This window comes from Oryctolagus cuniculus, chromosome 21, assembly GCF_964237555.1.
Source record: "Oryctolagus cuniculus chromosome 21, mOryCun1.1, whole genome shotgun sequence".
Taxonomy (NCBI): Eukaryota; Metazoa; Chordata; class Mammalia; order Lagomorpha; family Leporidae; genus Oryctolagus; species Oryctolagus cuniculus.
This window is the reverse complement of record NC_091452.1, coordinates 26,936,014-26,953,458: the sequence shown is the minus strand read 5'-3', so window position 1 is coordinate 26,953,458 and position 17,445 is coordinate 26,936,014. Positions and strand designations below refer to the sequence as shown.

At 59.2% G+C, this 17,445-nt stretch overlaps 2 protein-coding genes across 3 annotated transcripts; both read left to right on the top strand.

Moving 5' to 3' along the window:
• Window positions 1-5,231: 5,231 nt before the first annotated feature.
• GSC2 (goosecoid homeobox 2) lies at window positions 5,232-8,269 on the top strand. Its single transcript, XM_051837258.2, has 3 exons — window positions 5,232-5,493; window positions 5,581-5,834; window positions 6,271-8,269. Exons 1-3 carry the CDS (start codon window positions 5,232-5,234, stop codon window positions 6,367-6,369), a joined length of 615 nt encoding a protein of 204 aa, XP_051693218.2. The 3' UTR covers window positions 6,370-8,269.
• A 124-nt stretch (window positions 8,270-8,393) lies between these two features.
• ESS2 (ess-2 splicing factor homolog) lies at window positions 8,394-17,327 on the top strand. Of its 2 annotated transcripts, none has more exons than XM_008250236.4 (10): window positions 8,394-8,579; window positions 9,708-9,876; window positions 9,976-10,071; window positions 11,150-11,325; window positions 11,426-11,543; window positions 11,855-11,988; window positions 12,758-12,860; window positions 13,374-13,483; window positions 16,225-16,340; window positions 16,751-17,327. In XM_008250236.4, the coding sequence occupies exons 1-10, from the start codon at window positions 8,445-8,447 to the stop codon at window positions 17,028-17,030; spliced, it is 1,437 nt and encodes a 478-aa protein (XP_008248458.1). In that variant the 5' UTR covers window positions 8,394-8,444; the 3' UTR covers window positions 17,031-17,327. The 2 variants fall into 2 exon arrangements, with proteins under 2 accessions (XP_008248458.1, XP_002722634.1); XM_002722588.5 differs by having other exon boundaries at window positions 8,395-8,579; window positions 11,153-11,325.
• The last annotated feature ends 118 nt before the right edge of the window (window positions 17,328-17,445 follow it).

Genomic DNA, 17,445 nt, shown 5'->3' with positions numbered 1-17,445 from the left:
TGCCTTATGTTTAAAATACATCTCATGTAGACGGCATGTTGTTTGGTCTTGATGCTTTTATAAAGCTTGGTCTTCCAACGTTTGCCTTTTAGTTGGTGTATTTGTTCCACTTATATTTAATGTGATTGCTGATGATGTTGAAGTTAGGATTCTCACTCTTCTGTTTCTCTTCTCTTTCTCCTACCTTTTTAAAAAGGATTTATTTATTTATTTGAAAGGCAGAGTTACACACATGCACACACAAACACTGAGAGAGAAAGAGAGAGAGAGAGAGAGAGAGAGAGAGCGAGCTCTTCCATTCACTGGCTGCAATGGCCAGAGCTGGGGCGATCCAAAACCAGGAGCCAGGAGCTTCATCCAGGTCTCCCATGTGGGTGTAGGGGCCCAAGGACCTGGGCCATCTTCCACTGCTTTCCCAGGCCATAGCAGAGAGCTGGATCGGAAGTGGAACAGCCAGGACTTGACCCAGCCACCCACCTGGGATGCTGGCACTGCAGACAGTGACTTAACCTACGGTGCCATGGCGCCGGCTCCTCTCCCACCTATTTTTATCCCTTGCTTCCTTTTTCCCTGGCCTCATCTGACTTACCTTAATGTCCTACATAATTCTAAAATGTTTCTATCAGCTCTGTGGCTAGGCCACTTTGCACGTTTCCTGGTAGCTGTGCCAAATGCCAATGCCAAAATGAAACATCAGTGTTGGTTTTCTACAGTCATCTGCACTTTTTTTAAAAAGATGTATTTATTTATTTGAAAGTCAGAGTTACACAGAGAAGAAGAGGCAGAGAGACAGAGAGGTCTTCCATCCGCTGGTTCACTCCCCAGTTGGCCACAATGGCTGGAGCTGCACCAATCCAAAGCCAGGAGCCAGGAGCTTCTTCTGGGTCTCCCATGTGAGTGCAGGGGCCCAAGGACTTGGGCCATCTTCTACTGCTTTCCCAGGCCATAGCAGAGAGCTGGATCGGAGGTGGAGCAGCCGGGACTCGAACCGGTGCCCATATGGGATGCCGGCGCTTCAGGCCAGGGCGTTAACCCACCGCACCACAGCGCTGGCCCCAATCTGCACTTTTTGAAAGAAGAAGAAGGACAGTGATTTGTGTTTACGCTCGTATTTAGCATTCCTGATGCACTCCTTGCTCTTTCGAGCTCGGTATCTCCATGGGCCATCATTTCCCTTCAGCCTAAAGACCTTCTTTTCGTATTAATTGACGTGCAGAGATGCAAATAACAAGTTCTCTGCATCCTTGTAAGACAGTCTTATTTCACCATGATTGTAAGTGTGGTCCCCAGAAGCTCAATGTTACCTTCCATGGCAAAGGAGACTTGCAAATGTGATGAAGTGAGGACCTGGTGATACTGGGGACCACTCTTTGGTGCGGGGTGGGTTATAATGTCATCACCAGGCCCCTTAAGATGGGAAGATAGGGCAGAAGGGGGTCACCCCAATATTCTTGGATTTGAAGAGGGAGGGAGGGGAACGTAGGGCAAGGGACCAGGGCACCATGAGAACCTGGGAAAGGCAGGGGGACGGATCCCCTCCCCAAACTTTCAGGAAGGCGTGGAGCCCCAGAGCCATGCTTTCACCAGTGTTGCATAGGTCAGCCTTCTGTGTTACAGATCTGTGAGCTAATACCTCTGTGCCTGCTTACCCACTAAGTTTGTGGCACTTTGTGGTTCTGTGGTTCAGATCCAGTCATTTTTTTTTTTTTGACAGGCAGAGTTAGACAGTGAGAGAGAGAGAGAGAGACAGAGAGAAAGTTCTTCCTTCTGTTGGTTCACTCCCTTAATGGCCGCCATGGCCAGCGCTGCACCAAACTGAAGCCAGGAGCCAGGTGCCTCCTCCTAGTCTCCCATACAGGTGCAGGGACCCAAGCACTTGGGCCATCCTCTACTGCCTTCCCGGGCCACAGCAGAGAGCTGGACTGGAAGAGGAGCAACTGGGACTAGTACCTGGCGCCCAAACTGGGACTAGAATCCCGGGTGCCGGCGCCACAGGCAGAGGATTAGCCTAGTGAGCCACAGCACTGACCCCAGTCATTTCTATTGAGCTATTTTGATTTCACTGACTCTTTAAAAAATTTTTTTTTAAAAAAAGGAAAGATTGGGGCCAGTATTGTGGCGCAGTGGGTTAAGCCGCTGCCTACAACACCGGCATCCAATTTTGGAATACCAATTAGAGTCCTGGCTGCTCTACTTCCTGTCCAGCTCCCTGCTAATGAACTTGAGGAAACAGCCAAGGATGTCCCAAGTACTTGGGCCCCTGCCACCCACATGAGAGGCCTGGATGGAGTTCAGGCTCCTGGTTTCAGCCTGGCTGAGCCCCAGCAGTTATGGCCATTTGGGGAGTGAACCAACAGATGGAAAACTGATCTCTCTCTTTCTTGCTCCCATCCTCTGTCACTCTGCCTTTCAAATAAATAATTTCTTAGTGTGACAGGAAGACAGAGAGAGAGAGAAAGCTCCCATCTGCTGTTTCTCTCCCTAAATGCCTGCGATGGCCCTCGCTGGGGCCAAAGCCAGGGACTGGAAACCCAATCTGGGCCCCTCCATGGGTGGCAGGGACCCAGGTACCTGAGGCATCACCGCTGCCTTCCAGGGAGCACAGTAGTCAGAGCTGGAATCAGGAACAGAGCAAAAACTCGAACATTTGCATTTTTTCTCTTTGCCAAGTTCTCCTAATTTTTTCATTTATTATGAACATCTTTTCCTTTATGTCTTCAAACATAGTTACAGCAGTTACTTTAATGATTTTTTAAAAAATTTATTTTCTGATTGAAAGGCTGAGCAATACACAGGGGCTGGCACCATGGTGTAGTAGGTTAAGCCTCTGCCTGCAGCGCCGGCATCTCATATGGGAGCTGGTTCGAGTCCCGGCTGCTCCACTTCTGATCCAGCTCTCTGCTGTGGCCCAGGAAGGCAGTGGAGGATGGCCCAAGTGCTTGGGCCCCTGCAGCCACATGGGAGACCAGGGGGAAGCACCTGACTCCTGGCTTCCCGTTGGTGCAGCTCTGGCCATTGCGGCCATCTGGGGAGTGAACCAACGGAAGGAAGACCTTTCTCTCTGTCTCTCCCTCTCACTGTCTGTAACTCTACCTCTCAAATAAATAAATAAAATCTTTAAAAAAAGCAAATTATACCAATCTATAAACTAACATCATACATGAAATTAGCAATGCTGTGTCTCCCAAAAAGTGATAAAGTGATATGTTGAAGTCCTAACACCAGTACCCAGACTGAGACCTTTTGTTAAAAAAAAAAAAAGCCATTGAAAATGAAATGAGTTAAATTAACATGAAGCGGGTCTGCACTGTGGCATAGTGGGTAAACCACCACCTGCAGTGCGGGAATCCCATATGGGTGCCAATTTGAGTCCTGGCTGCCCCACTTCCGATCCATCTCTCTGCTATGGCCGGGGAAAGCAGTGGAAGGTGGGCCACGTCCTTGGGCCCCTGCACCTGCATTGGAGACCCAGAAGAAGCTCCTGGCTCCTGGCTGCAGATCAGCTCAGCTCTAGCCATTGCACCCATTTTGGGAGTGAACCATCGGATGGAAAATCTCTCTGTCTCTGTCTCTGCCTCTGCTTCTCTGTAACTCTGCCTTTCAAATAAATAAATCTGAAAGAAAGAAAGAAAGAAAGAAAGAAAGAAAGAAAGAAAGAAAGAAAGAGGCAGAGTTACAGAGAAAGGGAATGACTCCCCAAATGGCTGCAGCAGCCGGAGCTGTGCTGATCCGAAGCCAGGAGCCAGAAGCTTCTTCCGGGTCTCCCACACGGGTGCAGGGGTCAAGGGCTTGGGCCATCTTCTGCTGCTTTCCCAGGCCACAGCAGAGAGCTGGATCGGAAGAGGAGCAGCCGGGACTAGAACCAGTGCCCATATGGGATGCCTGCGCCTCAGGCAGAGGCTTAACATACTATGCTACAGCACTTGCCCGTTTGCCCAGTTTTTAATGGTTCTCAGGTCCAGATCTCATCTCCTGAAGCCTTCCTCCTGTGAGGAAGGATCCAAACCCCATGTTAACCCTGAGGCACCCTCAAGGCCTCCCTGGGAGAGAGGATCCCGAGGGTTAGGCAGGAAACCAGATCCCGTTCCTCCTGGGTCTGAGTGCAGGGTGAATGCTCAAACTGTGTCTCTCGGCCGAGACAAGAGGCCAAGGCTGGCGGCTGGGAGAGGAAGTGCCAAGGTCAGTGTCACTGTTGGAGACTGAAACAATGTGGCTGCAGGAAATGCCAAGCTAGGCCTGGAGCCCACAAGGAGCAATGGGTCACATGATTTGTCTTCATGGTACAGCACTGGATAACCCTTCAATGCTCTAAAGGGTATCTGTGTAGAACCCACCGCTGGGGGTGCCATAGCAGGTAAAGCCTCCACCTGCAGCGCCGGCACCCGATATGGGTGCTGGTTGGAGACCCAGCTGTGCCACTTCAATCCAGCTCCCTGCTGATGCACCTGGGAAAGCAGTGGAAGATGACCCAAGTGCTTTGGCCCCGGCCACTCAAGTAGGAGCCCCGGATGGAGCTCCATGGCTCCTGGTTTCAGCCTGGCCCAGAATCTGCTGTGGCAGTCACGTGAGGAGTGAACCAGTGCACGAAAGATGCCTCTGCCTCCTCCCTCTGATTCACTGCCCCAAATGCCAACAATGGACACTGGAATGCAGATCTGGAGCAAATCTGAAAAATATCGGCGTGGAGGGAGAGGCGCTCCGCTGGAGGGATCAGCTTGGGGGTGTGTCACAGACACAGGGCACGCAATTGCCAGGCTGGAGGGTGACCGAGAGGCCAGGAGGAGGGGACACAGCAGGTGTTGTAGTGGCCATGCCTACTGCTGACCCTGCCGCATCTTTCCTGGTAGAACTCTGCTTGTGGAGGGTCGTGGACTCCCATGCCCCCTCCCCACTCGGATCCAGGCACAGATGTGTGATGAGGTTCAAGAAGGTGAAGATTCCAGTGGCCACCCGAAGGGAAACAGGGCAAAAGATGGCATGTGCCTGGCACTGGCACCCATCCTGCGAGGGCACCAGGCGGGGCTGGGCCGGGAGCGTTCCGGGCGTCTGCCCCCGCGCGCGCAAGGCCGGCCGGCAGCGGCGGGCAGGGGATTAGTGCGCTCCGGGACGGACGGCGCGGCGGGATTAGCCCGCGTGGACGCGGCGCCCGGTCCGGGGATTAGATCCGCGCTCCCTCCCCGACGTATATATTTCCGCGGCGGTGGCCACGGGGCGGGCGGGCCGAGCCGGGCATGGCGGCGGCGGCGGCGGCGACAGCGGCGAGCCGCGGGGGCCCAGGGCGGCCCTGCCCTTTCTCCATCGAGCACATCCTCTCCAGCCTGCCCGAGCGCGCATCCCCGGCCCGGGCCGCCCGCCCGCCGCCGGCCGCCGGCCGCCAGAGCCCCGCGGAGCCGGGAGAGCCCGGGGCGCCCGAGGTTGCGCCCTGCGCCTGCTGCTGCTGCTGCGGGCCCCGCGCCGCGCCCCGCAGGTCCCCGGAGGCGGGCCCCGGGCTGGGTGAGTGAGTGCGCGAGGTGCGGCGCGGAGCCGGGGACCTCCGGGCGCGGCCGCCGCCCCGTGCCTGACCACGCCCTCGCCCCGCAGGTGCCCGGCTGCCCTGGCCGCTGAGGCTGAGCCCCGCGGCGCCTCTGCCCTTGGCCGCGCCGGTCGGAGGCTCCGGGGCGCTGTCCGTGGCGGGCGGCCCGGGCCCGCAGCGGCGCACGCGGCGCCACCGCACCATCTTCAGCGAAGAGCAGTTGCAGGCGCTGGAGGCGCTCTTCGTGCAGAACCAGTACCCCGACGTGGGCACCCGCGAGCGCCTGGCCGGCCGCATCCGCCTGCGCGAGGAGCGCGTGGAGGTGGGTGTGGGCCCCGCGGGCTGCGTCCTCCCCGGCCCAACACTGCGCCGGACGCTGAGGGGCCGGCCACAGCGCCGGGGCGCAGGGCCAGTCCCGGGGAGTAGCGCGCGGGGACAGGTGTGTGCGTGCGTGCGTGCGCGCGGGCGGGCGGGCGGGCGGGCGTCTCCGCAACTGGACGGGAGGACGGCGGGTTTTTTCTTTTTTTGAAACATGTCTCCCCCTTATTTCTGGATGATAAAAGAGGCTCGATGTCACGTTTCCGAATCTGGGACGCTCAGGCGCGCACCAACCTGCGTGGCAAAGGGGTCCCCTTGTGGCGGCCCCGAGCCTGCGTCCCGCCACACCGCAGGCGGGAACCCCCCTCTAGCCCACCCCACCCAACGGACTCTGCTGGGCGCTCTGCCGAGGAACTCAGCGGCCCCCTCCTTTCCCTCAGGTCTGGTTCAAGAACCGCAGAGCCAAGTGGCGACACCAAAAGCGCGCGTCGGCGTCGGCGAGGCTCGGAGACAAGAAACCCCCCAAGGAGAGCTGCTGAGGCCGCCGAGGCGGGTGGGGTGGGGTGGGAGGAGCTGCGCCTGGCCCGGAGACGAGACTGCCAGACTTGGCGTGCTGGGAGACAGCGCCGGCCCCTGCTGCGACTCCGCGGCCACCCTGCTGAGGCGCAGGGTGCTGTGCCCGCACCGAGCGCGGGGCGCCGATGGCACGGTCGTTGGAGAGGGCCGTGGAGGTGGGGCGGGTCCGCTACCTCCTCACAGTCCCACCCCACAAGACATTCACTCCAGCCTGGGACAGAACCACCGCCCACCCCACCCCTACACCCAGATTCTCCCCAGTGGCACCCGCACCCCTGCTGGCCTCGCCTTACTGTGGCCCCTCCTATCACAGTCCACACTTGGTCTGGGGGCGCAGACCTGTAGAATGGAGACTTCAGGGACCTTGCTTTCTCCCTAATCTTGGCGCCTCCTGCTGATACCGAGCGATAAGCCAGCAGCTACAACAGCAGGACCAGAATCAGTCCAGAGCCCAAATCTCTGTGCCTGAACAGAGAGCTCCCGGGACGGTGACCGGGCACCCTCGGGGATCTCCCTGCGCTGGCTTCCAAGTGCTGCTTCTTGGGTGGAGGTCCTCGGTGCCTCCACCTGGGGAATTTCATGCTGGGGGGGGGGGTAGGGAGAAGTGATCTGCCTCCCTCCTTGGGTGGGGCAGGAGGAGGGTGGGTTGGGGAGATTGCTCCCCACTTCCTGGACAAACGCCTCCTCCTTCTGTTCTTCCACCATCCTGAACCACAGGGTGATGGACAGCGTGCCAACAAGGCTTCTAGAAGTTCCTAGAAGCCCTTCCCCTAGCTTCAGCATCCTGTTCCTGTCTCTTCCCGTGGTCCTGGGGGTGCGCGGGGTGGGGGTGGGGGAGTGGCGGTACCTGCAGGGACACAGTGCAGCCATCCAAACTAGGACAGCAGTAGGGGTTGGACAAGCCAAGCCTGGCCAGCGGCTCTGGTGTCCCTGGCCAGAGCTGCCCTAACCCTGCCAGATGCCTGCAGGACAGGTAGCTCCTCTGTCCACTCCCTCCCGTGCCCACGCCTCCCCCGGTTGTCACAAGGCTCTACTCTTGTCCTTGGAAACTTGAGTTGGCTTATCTGTGGATGTGACTGTGGCCCGGTCAGCTCCCCTGCAGGCTGGGACAGCACCCCTCCCCCCTTCCAGGCTCCTTTATGTTGGAATCGGTGCCCAGATGCGATGCTGGCGCTACAGGCCGGGGCTTTAACCTGCTGAACCACAGCGCTGGTCCCAGCAGGGAAATTTTTGACCCCTAAATCAGTCTTCCTTCTGTGCAGCTCCAATGACCCCCACCTCTTTCCTTGACCATTGCAACTGTGTCCAGTCGTGCCCACCTGCACCCCTGGCTCCCCTTTTCCTGCAGAATAAAGACAGAACTCCTCACGGGGACCCAAGAGGCCCTGCGGCAGCCTGGCCCTGTGTCTGTTTTCCCCTCGCGGTCCACTGCACTCTGCATATCCAGAGGTGTCCTTGGGGACCTGCTGGGCCACTGTGTCTGTGCACAAGCTCTTCCAGCCCTTGGTCGCTCACGCCTGTACATTCATTCTTTGGATCTACAGCCAGCTGCTGTTTCCCTCGGGGACGTTCCCCGCCAGGGCACTGCTCCCCAAGTTCAAACTCTTCCTGAGCCACTTTTTTTTTTTTTTTTAAACCCTGTGTTAGGTAGCAATCCAGAAAGAATTGTCCTGGAGTGCTTTTCTTGCATAAAGTCTGCAATGCGCACCTAACCAAGTTTTCTGAAGCCTATGTTTTTGTTCATGACGATGAAGCGTACATTTGTTTGTGGTCTGTGATCAATTCCGATTCCTCCGTGCTGAAATTTCACAGCGCCCCCGCGTGCTCACAGCCCAGACGCGCGCGAACGCCACGGGACATGTCCAACACTACAACTCCCAGAAGGCGCTGCGCTCCTCCTGACGTCAGTACTGTGCGCGGGCCCTCGTTACAAACGCACAGCTTCGCCATTGGCCAGCTGCTCAAGGCGCCTGCGCACACGGTGCAGTCCCGCCCCTAAGACACGCCTGTGCAGCCTCTGAGCGGTGCTGGGATAGAGATGGAGACGCCGGGCTCAGGGACCCGGGCCTTGTTGCTCCCGGCTGCCTCCGGACAGCCGAAGAAGCGCGCGGCGGGGGATTCTGGGGCCGCGCCCAGCAAGCAGCGAGTGCTGGACGAGGAAGAGTATATCGAGGTGCGACCGCAGGGCGGACGCCGCCGACTTCCGGCTCCCGCTGCCACTTTGCGCTCCTCTCGGGTCCCTTGTCTCCTGTGTTGGCATTTCGGTCCCTTCGTGGAAGTGAAACAGCCGGGGCCCCGTCCTTGGGGGCTGGGGTGGGGGGCTCTGGCCAGCCCCGAGAGCCAATTAAACGGTGTAGCGGGAGGGGGGCTTGATGGAAGAGGCGTTTGGAGAGGGGGCGCCTGCGTGCGTTTGTGGTTGGGAGTTCAGGACATTAAAGTGTTGTGTGGACGCGCGAGGGGGGGCGTGACAGACGATGAGGGGTTTCTAGAGAGCGGCGACAGGGTCCTGCGGTTGCGGTGGCATCACTGAGCCAGTGGTCTCTGGCGCCCGTGCAGTAGGTGTGGTCCCCCCGTGCGCGCGCAGTGGAAGGAGCTACGCGGTGATGGGAGGAAGCCGGCTTGGTTTTGGCTGGCGGGTGGCACCGGGGGACCGCCGGCTGGCAGGTGTGCAGCTCAGGCGCAAGGTCTCTCTGGCTGGGGCTGCAGCAGCCTCGGCACTCTCCGGCGGAAGGGAATTTGGCCTGAAAGTAGAGGGTTGGGCCGGCGCCGCGGCTCACTAGGCTAATCCTCTGCCTGCGGCGCCGGCACCCCGAGTTCTAGTCCTGGTCGGGGCACAGGATTCTGTCGCGGTTGCCCCTCTTCCAGGCCAGCTCTCTGCTGTGGCCAGGGAGTGCAGTGGAGGATGGCCCAGGTGCTTGGGCCCTGCACCCCATGGGAGACCAGGAGAAGCACCTGGCTCCTGGCTTCAGATCAGCTCCAGGCACCAGCCGCAGCGCGCCGGCTGCAGTGGCCACTGGAGGGTGAACCAATGGTAAAGGAAGACGTTTCTCTCTCTCTCCACTCTGCCTGTCAAAGAAAAAAAGAAAGTAGAGGGTTGCCCCCGGGATGTGTGGATACAGCGGGCGAAGGGAGAATGAGAAGGACCAGTCAGTGGCGGGAAAGACGACGGAGCAGTAATGTTGGGTGTTGCGGCAGAGTCACAGGGCCCCAGGCTCCTCTGACGAAGCCCCGCCGTTCAGCAGGCACGTGAAAGGGGGTTGACCGAGAACCCTGGTGGGCAGCTCCGTTCTGTTGTTGACAGGGCCTGCAGGCGGTCATCCAGAGAGATTTCTTTCCCGACGTGGAGAAGCTGCAGGCCCAGAAGGAGTACCTGGAGGCCGAGGAGAATGGCGATTTGGAACGGATGCGCCAGATCGCCATCAAGTTTGGCTCTGCCCTGGGCAAGATGTCCCGAGAACCCCCGCCACCTTGTAAGAGGACCTTGTGGGGGTCGGGGGCAGGGAGAGGAGAACCCGCTGAGCAGTTGCCTCACTCACTCTAATCCCTACCTCCCTTCTCCCCCCTCCCAGATGTGACCCCAGCCACGTTTGAAACCCCCGAGGTGCACACAGGCACTGCCGCGGTGGGCAGCAAGCTCAGGCCCCGGGGCCGAGGCCTGGAGGATGGTAAGGGTGCTCAGCTTCCAGTCACGTAGCCAGGATCGCCTGGGAGACCCCTCCCCCGTGTGCCCCTGGGTGGGGGTGGTCCAAGGGGCTGTACATCACATCTTGTCCCAGGGCCCACGGGTGAGGCAGCCCTTGGCCCCTGGGCCACTAAAGGTCAGTGTCGGGTTGGCCAGCTCCCACCCTGCGGGCTCCCCCTCCTCCTTACCTCCTGAAGGCATCTCAGGGCCTCTGTGCTTGTTGCTTGCTTGCTTGTTGTGTGTGTGTGTGTTTAGGACATGTCATGGAGAAAGGCATCTGTCTAGGTCATCGCCGCCCTCCTCAGCCACCTTCCCCTCCGTCTTGGGTGGGGGCTGTGTGCTTTCGCTGCGTGTGAATGAGGTCTCTCCCACCATACTTCCCCGGGGCGTGGGTCACACATCCCAGCTGTGAGAAGGGAGTGTTCCAGGGAAGAGCCGAGTTTAAGTGGCCCCCACACCACAGTCAGGTCTCCGGCGTCCATGCACGTGTAGGTGGACAAGGTGCCGTTGGCTGTCAGGCTCTAGTCCGCAGCCTGCTGCAGTAGCACAGGTGCCACGGTGTGTGTTCACCCCCGGGCAGTTGGCCCCACACCCGCAAGGCCTCATCCAGAACGCTGGCTCATAGGGGTCCCTGCCCTCGGGGCCTAGAACAACAAAAGAGAAGGAAGAGTAGTTAGGGTAAGGACATCCTAAGGAGGGAAGGAGACGGCTAGGCGCTTTGGAGGTTAGGTCTTCTAGGACTGGCAAAAGATGATGCCCAACCTGGCCCCCTAGTCTGAATCAGGTCCCAGGGTTCTGTTAGTACCCAGCAGGTGAGTGCAGCTGACCAGGCATCTGTAGCGTGCCCTCAGATGCTCCTGGGCAGTCGGTGGGCGGACACCGAGCTCAAGGGGGCCTCCTCGGGCAGTGTGGGCCCTCACGGGCAGCGCCCAGGCCCAGGGTTGTGCGGATGCCAGCCCTGCTCCCAGCATTGTTCCCGGGACCGGGCGCTGCTCTCCCTGCTGAGTGAAGAGTGGTGTCTGTGCTGGTTGTGTACCGCGTGCCCTGTCTGTAACCCCAAGCAGGAGAGGCTGGAGAGGAAGAGGAAGAGAAGGAGCCGCTGCCCAGCCTGGATGTCTTCCTGAGCCGCTACACCAGCGAGGACAACGCCTCCTTCCAGGAGATCATGGAGGTGGCTAAGGAGAAGAACCGAGCCCGCCACGCCTGGCTGTACCAGGCCGAGGAGGAGTTTGAGAAGGTGACGCTGGGGCGCAGGGGTGCAGGGGCCCCTGTCTGGGGAGAGGGCGTCCCAGGGCCAGGACCCCTGTGAGCCTCAACTTTCCCCCATGTGCTTGCAGAGACAGAAAGATAACCTTGCACTCCCATCAGCAGAGCGCCAGGCCATCGAGAGCAGCCAGTCCGGCGTGGAGACCTGGAAGTACAAGGCCAAGAACTCCCTCATGTACTACCCAGAGGGTGAGTGGCTGTGCCCCTGGTGCCTGAAGAGGGAGGTGCAGCCTCGCGCGCGCGCGCGTGTGTGTGTGTGTGCGTGCGTGTGGGAGACTGGGCCGGTCTGCACTGGCCGTCACGGGTGAACGTGCTTCCCTGGCTTCTCGAAGCGGGAGGCGTGTCCGTGGATGTGGAACTGAGTGGGGGCGTCCGGCTTCCCTGCAGCTGGGAGGGACTTGGCTGGGAGGATGTGCTCCCGTCCCCCCGGGCCGCTGGCCTGCAGCCGGCCAGGTCCACCCGCTCTGAGCCCTGCTGCCGTCTCTGCTGTTGTCTGCCAGGTGTGCCCGAGGAAGAGCAGCTGTTTAAGAAGCCCCGGCAGGTGGTGCACAAGAACACCCGCTTCCTGAGGGACCCCTTCAGCCAGGCGCTGAGCCGGTCCCAGCTGCAGCAGGCCGCTGCCCTCAACGCCCAGGTGAGCAGAGGGGCCAGCACGGCGCGCAGGGTCGGGTGTGGCTAGGCGTGGTCTCACGGCTCAGCTGCCTCCCTGCCTTCGGACCATCCTGGGGGTTGGTGGAGCTGAGCAGGTAACAGTTTCTGCCGGAGCTCTGCCACAGCTGGGCCCCCAGGCTCCCTTTCCTGTGGGTCTCCACTGGAGCACTGTCTTGGTCAGACACGTGTGTGTGTGCGTGTGTGCGCACGTAGGGCCCAGAACTGGGCAGCTCCCTTGATGGTAGGCGTTTGAGAGTCTGGCCAGGCCCTCACCCACAGGCCAGGCAGGGCTGTGGGTGGATGGTGGGATGGGCACACAGGGGAGCCAGTAAGTGCCAGAAGGGAGCCTGGCCCCAGAGGAGTGGGCTGGGAGTAGGACAGGGCACGGATGGCAGAGTTTCCAGAGCCTGGGAGCAAGTTGAGTGGGTGCTTACCCCTGGCGACTAGGGTTGAGGGTGGGAAGCGGGAGCTTGGGAGACTCCACAGATGTCTGAGGAAAGACCCGGGCTCCATAGCTGGGTGTCGCCCTGGGCTGGGGCCCGGCACTGCCCTGGCTGGGAAGAGGGGGCTCACTCTGTCTGCCATTAAAGTCTTTATTTTGGGGGGAGGCGGGGTTCCTCTTTTTCCCCAAGGGGGCTGTCAGCTTTGCTGGGGGAGGAGAATGCTTCCAGCGTGTTCCTCTGCATCTGGCTCTCAGCCAGGTGGGGAGGGTGGGTGCCAGCCCCTGACGCTAGTCTCTCTGCTTGTTGCAGCACAAACAGGGCAAGGTGGGCCCCGACGGCAAGGAGCTGATCCCCCAGGAGTCCCCCCGAGTGGCCGGGTTTGGATTTGTTGCCACCCCTTCTCCTGCCCCTGGTGAGAAGTGGGCTGGGTGTCCGGGCTGGCTGGGACTTGGGGGGCGGGGGAGGGCTGGACTCAGAGGGGGCAACGCTTCTTGTGACATCAGAAGGGCAGGGCCACTGCGTGTGCAGGAGCCCAGTGGGAACCACTGACCACTGTGTTCTGAGTGTCCTCACGTAAGAGGTAGCGAGACTCAGGTTGGTCCCACAGTGCATGGGCCCCCCATGCCCCGGTTGCAGTGACACAGGCCGGGCATGTACAAGCCCAGGGAGTATGGGAGCCTTGAAAGACCAAGTTTCTCCTCCTTTGGGGTGAGGGAGACTGCACTGGCCCAGTGCTAATACGAGTGCCGGGGTCTGCTGAGCGCCCCCAGTGGGATCATCGGATTCCTCTCTCAGAGCATGGAAATGTTGGGGTTTGCGAGTCCTGGGGAAGAGAGGGCCAGCTGCCTGTGGTGGGGGCGGGGCAGGGGTGGGAGGGGTCCCCTGCCCTGAGGTGGCTGTGGGCTATCCCATCTACCATCTACAGGTGTCAACGAGTCCCCACTGATGACCTGGGGGGAAGTGGAGAACACGCCGTTGAGAGTGGAAGGCTCAGAGACACCCTATGTGGATAGGACGCCGGGGCCAGCCTTCAAGGTGGGTGGCGGTGAGAGGGGGCAGAGGCAGGGCTCGTGTGTGGATGCCCGAGGAGTCTGTGGCTTGGGGCTGAGTCCGGGGTTGGAGCCCCCCATAGCTGCCGTGGGGTCCAAGCAGGACCCACTGATGGAGCAGTTGGGTGCGCCCCACTCCCCAAGAGCCAAGGTGGTGTAAGAGAAGATGCGTGAGTGGGTGGGCCTGTCACGGAGGGGCCTGAGGGCCGTGGGCTGGCATCGGGGCTCTCCGAAGGGCTCTGGTGACAGAACGTGATTGGTGCACGTGGGCTGGCATGGGCAAGGGCAGCTTGTGACAGGCCGGCTCCGGTGCCGCTGCAGGGTTGCTCCCGTCTGCAGTGAGTAGGTTGGGGCAGCTTGGGAGGAAAGGGAAGGAAGAGAGGTCTGTAAAAGCTGAGTGCGGGCACCGCCCTCTGGGCCTGTGCCCAGGCTGCCTGAGTTGTGGAGGGCGTGGGAGGCAGAGGCTGTGCCATCCCAGACACCCACGGCCAGCAGTTGCAATGTCCGCTTTGCAGACCCACAGGGAGCAGGTGTGGGATCTGCCTAGGGGGACAGGTCAGAGGTCATCTCCGGCCAGTCCCTGGGAGCACTGGCGGTGGTCGCTTTGAAATGCCGTGGAAGCAGAGAGGGATGGGGAAACGACTGGGAGTAGCTTAGCTTTTGTAAGCAAGACCACAGGCCTCCTGCGGCATTCACAAGGGGACACCCGCCCAGTGGCCGGCCCCGAGGGCACTGCACTTTTCTGGGAGGCCTCCCCCGAGGCAGTTCCCGTGGAGACAACACGCGGGCACAGGCTCTGGGGAAAGCCTTGGTTCTAAAATCTGGGGGGGCCAGTGCTGTGAGGTAGTGGGCTAAGCCTCCATCTGAGGTGCTGGCCTTCCATATGGGCGCTGGTTCCTGTCCTGACTACTCCACTTCCTGTCCAGCTCCCTGCTGATGGTCTGGGGAAGCAGAAGATGGTCCGAGTGCTCGGGTCCCTGTACTTGCATGGGAGACCTGGAAGAAGCTCCTGGCTTTGGAACCGCCCATCGTCGACCATTGCAGCTTTGGAGAGTGAACCAGTGGATGGAAGATCTTGCACTGTCTTGCTTTCTATTTCTGTAACTCTGCCCTTCAAGTAAATATGTAAATCTGTAAAGATTTACTTATTTGAAAGGAAGAGTGATGAGAGAGGTGAGGGAAGATACGGATAGAGATCTTCTACCTGCTGGCTCACTCCCCAAATGCCTGAACAGCCAGGCCTGGCCAGGCTAACACTTAGGAGCCCTGAACACCATCCTGTGTAGTCTGTGTGGGTGACAGGGGCCCAAAGCACTGGGGCCATTACATCCTGCCTGCCAGGTGCATTAGCAGGGAGCTGGATCAGAAGCTGAGTACCTGGGATTTGAACCGGCACTCCAGCATGGGATATGGGTATCCCAGGAGGCAGCTTAACATTGTTTGTGCTGCAATGGCTGCCTGAGAAGAGGAATTTTTGTTTGAAAGATTTATTTATTTGAAAGGCACAGTGACAAAGAGAGGGAGAAACAGAGAATCTCCTATGTGCTAGCTCACTCCTCAAATGGCCACAATGACCAGGGCTGGACCAGGCAGAAACCGGAAGCCTGGAACTCCATCTTGGTCTCCCACCTGGACCATGTTCTGCTGCTTTCCCAGGCATTAGCAGGGCGCTGGATTGGAAGTGGAGCAGCCAGTACTCAACCGGTGCTCATATGGGTGGCTTAACCTGCTGTACCACAGCACCTGCCACGATGGTTGTTGCTCTCACACTTAACCTTTTCACCCTTCTGCAACTTGTAGGGAACCTTCAATAAGTTCATGGAAAATGCGCATAATGAAAAAACTGGGCATGAATTTCAAACACCTGTTTTCTCATGACCTTTCCAAAGAACTCTTGTATTCTACTGCAGGCACAAAGTTTTACTTTGTTTCCAAATACTCTGCTATGCAGTACAGTCTGGATTGCCATATTTATTTATTGTACTCTCAGCTTTCCTGTGGACTGTAGCTTAAGAATTCCTTTTTTGGGGGCTGGCACTGTGGCACAGCATGTTAAAGCCTTGGCCTGGCATTCCATATGGTGCTGGATAGAGTCTCAACTGCTCTGCTTCCAATCCAGCTCCCTGCTAATGCATCTCTTTCTTGCTCTCTCTTTCTCTGTAATTCTACCTTTCAAATAAGTAAAAAAAATTTTTTTTAAAAAGCAATAACCATGAAATAACTAGCCAAGAAGTGTGACTAATTGTTAGTCTGATCTAAACAAAAGGCAAAGGAAGAAGTTATACAATCACAGCTAGTGGGGCTGGCAGCCTGAAGTGTGGCAGCCGATGTAACTCAGAGTGTAGCAGACCACTGAAATGAGATCTGCATAGCATAACCAAAGGCAGTTGATGCAGATAAAGCCCTTATAAGGAACAAGGGCAAGACAAAGGCACAGAATAGCCCCTCGATAGGAGAACAGGCCACAGGAAAAGGAATTCTAGAAAGGAAGGCAGGGGTCAGACATGTCAAAGCAAGGTGCCCCTTTTGCTGAAGGCTTGTCAGAGGTCCATGCAAGGAAAGCCGTGCAGGCAGGCAGGTCAGGTGGGCTGGTGGGGGCGCTTTGGAGGGGCTTAACAAGGGCTCACGAAAACCCACACCAGCTGCCCTTCCAGGTGAGGAACTGCCTGGCTCAAGTGGCAGGGCTGGCACAAAAGCCACCGACGTGACATCCCGGTTGCCTTGTAGATCCTGGAACCGGGCCGCAGGGAGCGGCTGGGGCTGAAGATGGCCAACGAGGCGGCCGCCAAGAACCGGGCCAAGAAGCAGGAGGCCTTGCGGAGAGTGACGGAAAACCTGGCCAGGTGAGCGGTGGCTGGCCCGGTCTGCCCATCCCAGCTGTGTGGATGCGTGGCCTGCAGAGGTTCTTGGTGTGTATGTGTGTGGGGGGTTCTTTACAGGTGCCACGCGCCCCTCTGCTTCAGAGTGTGGCCATACAGCGTAGGTCCCGTGGGCCTGTCTACTTTTCCCCACATCCTTGGCCTGTCCCCGAGAGGCACCTGTAGGTCCCTCGTCCCCCCGTCAGCCCTGTGGATAAAGTGTCATCCGTCCCCTTGGAGATGGGTAGGGGCTGCAACTCTCAGACTAGGGGTCACTCAGCTCCCCTGCCAAGGGCATCTCACAGTGTTGGCACAGGCGTGCGCCTGACAGGGCTCCTCCAGGGGGTTGAGGAGGCCCACCTAACCTTGCCTCTCTCACTGTTCCTCCGTCCCAGCCTCACCCCCAAAGGTCTGAGCCCAGCTATGTCCCCAGCCCTGCAGCGCCTCGTGAGCAGGACAGCCAGCAAGTACACAGACCGGGCCCTGCGGGCCAGCTACACACCATCCCCGGCACGCTCCACCCACCTCAAGACCCCCGCGGGTGGGCCGCAGACCCCCACGAGCACACCGGCCCCGGGCTCAGCCACACGCACCCCCCTCACCCAGGACCCAGCCTCCATCACAGACAACCTGCTGCAGCTCCCTGCCCGCCGCAAAGCCTCTGACTTCTTTTAGAACCAGGCCTGGGCTGGGCCCGCGGACGTTTTGTGGAGCCTGGAGGGCAGCTTTGCCGCCGTCCTGCCGAGAGAGGACTCCAGCTGCTGGGGACCCAGGCCCCGGCCACAGGTGTATGAGTGTCACGGCCACAGAAGGACGGTGCTGGCTTAGCGAGGCCGGCACAGGACACACAGGCCCACTCCCCTGGGGTGCGGTCCCCACGCTGCACCCCTCCCCCTGCCGTGGGGCATGAGGCAGCTTCCCGAGACTGTTTTCTATCGAAGCCTCTCCTGTCATTAAAGAACACTTGGTGTACTTTGCACGGGTGCTGGGGGCTCAGGGAGAGGGCTGCTGGCAGGGAGGAAGTGGGGAGGGGAAGGAAGTGGAGGTCCATGGGTGGGAGGGGAAGGGGTGCTGTCCAGGTGCTGACCAT